Here is a 4,776-nt window from a genome sequence, read left to right as displayed (position 1 = left end):
GAGCTTTTATTTATCGTTATGTTAATTTGTTTTACTTAAACGGTTGTCTTCATGACTTAATAATACGAAAGATAGGTAACCAACACGGAGCAACAAGGAAACGAGGGCCTCACAATCACAAGCCCAATCAACTATAATTACAGACACGGCTATGCCGTACTTACGCACTTTCCATCGATGTTAGCAGGCCTGATAACTGATGAATCCGTCGTAGCATATATGAATGTTGATGATAGCTGTTAAAGATGATAAAGGGTTATGGTTATCAGGCTATCAAATCCCTATGTACCCCATGTTGGCTGTATAAAGGTCGAAGAAATGAGTTAGTTGATTTTGACAAGTACTAAATACAAATTCAATTTAATTTTTCAGTTTTTCAAACCATGTTGGCACTCTTAGTGCATTTTACGAACGAAAACAATCCAATGCAGATGGTACTGGCGTGTTTTGTGGAGCCGTAGATCTCTCGCCGGAAGATCTACGCTCCTTTGAACGTCTCTAGTATCGCCTTCGCTGAGCCGCTATCGAATACCGTTTAATAATCTGCAGCGAAGATTCGCTGCCGCAAGATTATTGCCTTATTCTCGCTCTAGCTGGCTGTCCGCAGTGAGATTCGCTACCTTCACCAATTCAACAGGATGGGGGTATATGAGGACCGCAATGTGCAACACCTATTCCACTCTATGGAGGGTCTAGTGGGTGCAATTGCCAGCGGTATGGCCAATAAGCTGCATAAAACAACATTTTTACCGCAATGTCTATACAGATTGACACAACTTACCAATCAGTGGCAAAGAGAAAATTTAGCAATTCCAAATTCTCTAATAGAGACGGCCACTCCATGTTGGGACAAAGAAAATCTTGAATGCCCAAAAGTGTTGGCATTCCTTTCTTGGTTACAGTATTATTTTATATTTATTTTTGTAATTTTCTTTTGCAAATTTTTGGTCTGATGTAATCGTATGTTCTCAGTGAAAAAGTTGCAAAAGTGAAGATGGCTGCCCTTAGTGAGTGCTCAAAGCATCTCTGTGTGGATCAATGCACTACTCCCCGTTCGATAGACTCAACAGTTGAGCTATGCTAAGTAGAGTTGCCAACTTAATTAAGGCTTTGGCGCATCAGCTGATGCTTTGATTTGTGACAACGGCACGGTGAAGACGGCACAATATACCAGATTGTCAGCCAAAGCAACTAAGACCTCTAGTAAGTAGGCGTTTTGTCCATACAAAAGTATTTCTTTAATAACTTCGACAATTTTATCTGATCGCAACCAAATTTTCAGAAATCATAAATACTATAGTTATTACTGTATACACCAAAATTCGGAACTCTAGCCTTAAAATTACGCTTGTTATTCGATTTTTTGATTTGCGGGGCGGAAGTGGGCATGGCAAAAATTTGACACAAACTTGATCTGCGTGCAAACATAACAAATGCTGTCGAAAAAAAAATTATAGCTCTATCTCTTATAGTCTCTGAGATCAAGGTGTTCATACGGACGGACAGACACACAGACACACAGACGGACAGACGGACATGGCTATATCGTCTCGGCTGTTGACGCTGATCAACGCTGATTGCAACCATCAAACGAAACAGACGTGTCTTATTTACGCAGTAGCATCCTTCAAGGTGTTTTCTCTTTTTGCTCCCAGCAACAATAAACTTTATTTTATCGATTTTCATAATTTTACACTAGCTTTAAAATTACGCTTGTTATTCGATTTTTGATTTGCGGGGGCGGAAGGGGCGTGGCAAAAATTTGAATCAAACTTGATCTGCGTGCAAACATAACGAATGCTGCCGAAAATTATAGCTCCATCTCTTATAGTCTCTGAGATCTACATAGGTGTTCATACGGACGGACGGACAGACACTGCTGGCGGGCGAACTAAATTCTCTACTGGGGCTTCGCCAGCGCATTTCCTACTGGGCGTTTGTAATCGGTTATTCTCTTTATGCATGGTAATTTCACCGTTAGGCCCGCTATGCAGCTGAAAATTTCGGCAGCGTAATTTACTTTTGATTTGTACGTGAGCCCAAGCAGAGGCAAAAACTTGTTAACAATAAAATAGGGATTTGAAGGTGTGTGCAGGGCGCGAATATAAGTAATAATATGAAAATTATAATGAAATGTTCAAAATGTAATGAAAATAATAAAGATTTCAGTAGATTTTGATCCATTACAAAGTTGTTGTTTTCGAGTAGTGGACTGCTCTAAATACGAGCAACGGCACACCAACCAAGGCACGGATCCGGTGCCAACAGACACACTGACACGCAAACACACAGACGGACAGACGGGCATGGCTTGATCGTCTCGACGCTGATCAAGAATATATATACTTTATAGGGTCGGAGATGCCTCCTTCTACCTGTTACATACATTTCCTATCGGCACAAATTTATAATACCCTTCTACCCTATGGGTAGCGGGTTTACACCCGCACGAATTAAGGTATATAGTAGACCCAACATATCAATATTTTTATTGAATTATAGCATAGACGTAACAAGTTCTGTTCAATTATTCAACATATATGTAAATTTGCTTGGTCATGAAAGTACTATGTATTTCCTCTGTCTCTCTCTCTCTCCATCATTTCATCCTTTAAATACTTTTTATTAAATTCAGGTCAACTTCGAATGAATTGGTTGTCAAAATTTATTGTAATTTCCTTTATTCACAATTTTTCAAATTATCGGGTACAACAAACTGAAACTAAATTACCTTGCCAAAAATGGTAGGCACCTTACAACTGAAGACAAAATGCTAACAAGAGTCCTCCAAAAAGGCGCAATGAGCTGTGTTGCCGCAAACAGTGGCGTCGCATGCGTGATACGCAATCTCCGTCCCAGTTATAGTTTTAAGCCATGTGAGATTCAATATATCTCTGCCAGGCAACTGCAAATCCGCAAATATCATCGTGAGAATACTCTGAAGGAGCAGAGGCGTAAAGTAATACCGAAACTTGTGTATTTGCACAATCCATGGAAATATCTGATAACCAAGTTGAACATGTGGAAGCTCAAATGGGTTTGGGATTACAATTTCAGTGAAGCCGAATTCATCGAGGGCTCCAAGCAGGCAGCCATTGTGATGACGGACATTATACGACAACAGCGTGTGAACAAAATTGGTGAATTCACAACAGCCGTGGGTTTTCAACAGATCACAAGGGATATGTTGTTATCTCGCAACGATTCACGATTGCAATTGGTGCGCTTCAAGAAGGAGCATCTTCGTCGGGCGATACCAATGAAGGTAGCAACCCGTAAAAACTATGGCCGCAAATATGTGTTTATTGATATGTTGTTTGTTGGTCTGCGCAATACGAAGGACTTTGAGTCGCCCAGAGAACTAGTGGAGATCAACGATGTCCTGCGGCGCATGGATACCGAACTGAAGACGCCAGTCGAGGTCATTTCTGTGCCACATCGCATTATCTTCGCCGAGATCTTCATACGATTTCGACGGGACTACAGCCGAATGGCGGCGCAAGCAGAATGCGAAAAATCCAATCCAAGTCAACTACCGCAACCGTAATCATCATTCAGCTGCGCCGACAGATAAGATTATTTCAAATCATCCATCAAATTTAACACTTGAGAAAGTTCTATCACGTATTAATGATCCTGACTGGTCGGTTTCCTTCTACAAAATCTTAACATTCGATGTGCTCAATTATGATCCGCAGCCCAATAATAGATCATAGATTTCTTAAATTTTCTGTAAATCAAAAATCACTCCAATTTTTTAATAAAACATTTAATAAATGTAAACATAAAATTGATAATTTAATGTTTGTCATTATTATTATTGCCTGAAGTTTCGTCTACAGTACGAGTATGATCGATTCGATTCGAACAGCCTCGTTGAAAACTATCACAACTCAACACATTGGTTCGCAACAAAATTGCTCGATCGAGCTTCGTACACAAAACGAACAAGTCCAATCATTCGGTTTGATTACTCTGCATACTAATTCTAACTGATTTTTATACCCGTTACCCATAGGGTAGAAGGGTATTATAACGTTGTGCCGACAGGAAATGTATGTAACAGGTAGAAGGCATCTCCGACCCTATAAAGTATATATATTCTTGATCAGCGTCAACAGCCGAGACTAGCCATGTCCGTCTGTCTGTTTGTCCGTCCGTCTGTCTGTCCGTATAAATACCTAGATATCAGAGACTTTAAAAGATAAAGCTATAATTTTTTCGGCAGCATTTGTTATGTTTACACGCAGATCAAGTTTGTTTCAAATTTTGCAATGCCAAAATCAATTATTCAAAAAATTGAATATTTTTAAAGCTAGACCTGCGAATTTTGGTGTATACACTAAAAACTAAAGTATTTATGAGTTGTTGGCACCGGATCCGTGCCTTGGTTGGTGTGCCGTTGCTCGTACTTCGAGCAATCCACTACTCGAAAACAACAACTTGTAGTGGATCAATATTTGCTGAAATCTTTATTATTTTCATTACATTATTTACATTTCATTATAATTTCATAATTTTACTTACATTCGTGCTCTGCGCACACCTTCAAATCCCTATTTTATTGTTAACAATTATTTGCCTCTGCTTGGGCTCAAATACAAATTCAAATTAAATCACGCTGCCGAAATTTGCAGCTGCATTGCTACTTCTAGCGAACGTAACGGTGAAATTCCAATGCGCAAAAGAGAATCACCGATTACAAATGCCCAGTAGGAAATGCGCTGGCAAAGCCCCAGTAGAAAATTTAGTTCGCCCGCCAACATTCCCCACCCC

At 39.8% G+C, this 4,776-nt stretch overlaps 1 protein-coding gene across 1 annotated transcript; it reads left to right on the top strand.

Moving 5' to 3' along the window:
* Positions 1–2,625: 2,625 nt before the first annotated feature.
* Positions 2,626–3,785, top strand: LOC132797507 (uncharacterized). Its single transcript, XM_060809244.1, is given in 2 exon segments — positions 2,626–3,528; positions 3,530–3,785. Coding segments are annotated over 2 exon segments (945 nt in total). The 5' UTR covers positions 2,626–2,770; the 3' UTR covers positions 3,717–3,785.
* Positions 3,786–4,776: the final 991 nt, after the last annotated feature.

The sequence above is a fragment of the Drosophila nasuta genome, unplaced genomic scaffold (genome assembly GCF_023558535.2).
Source record: "Drosophila nasuta strain 15112-1781.00 unplaced genomic scaffold, ASM2355853v1 ctg125_pilon, whole genome shotgun sequence".
Lineage (NCBI taxonomy): Eukaryota > Metazoa > Arthropoda > Insecta > Diptera > Drosophilidae > Drosophila > Drosophila nasuta.
This window is presented reverse-complemented; position numbering and strand designations above follow the sequence as displayed.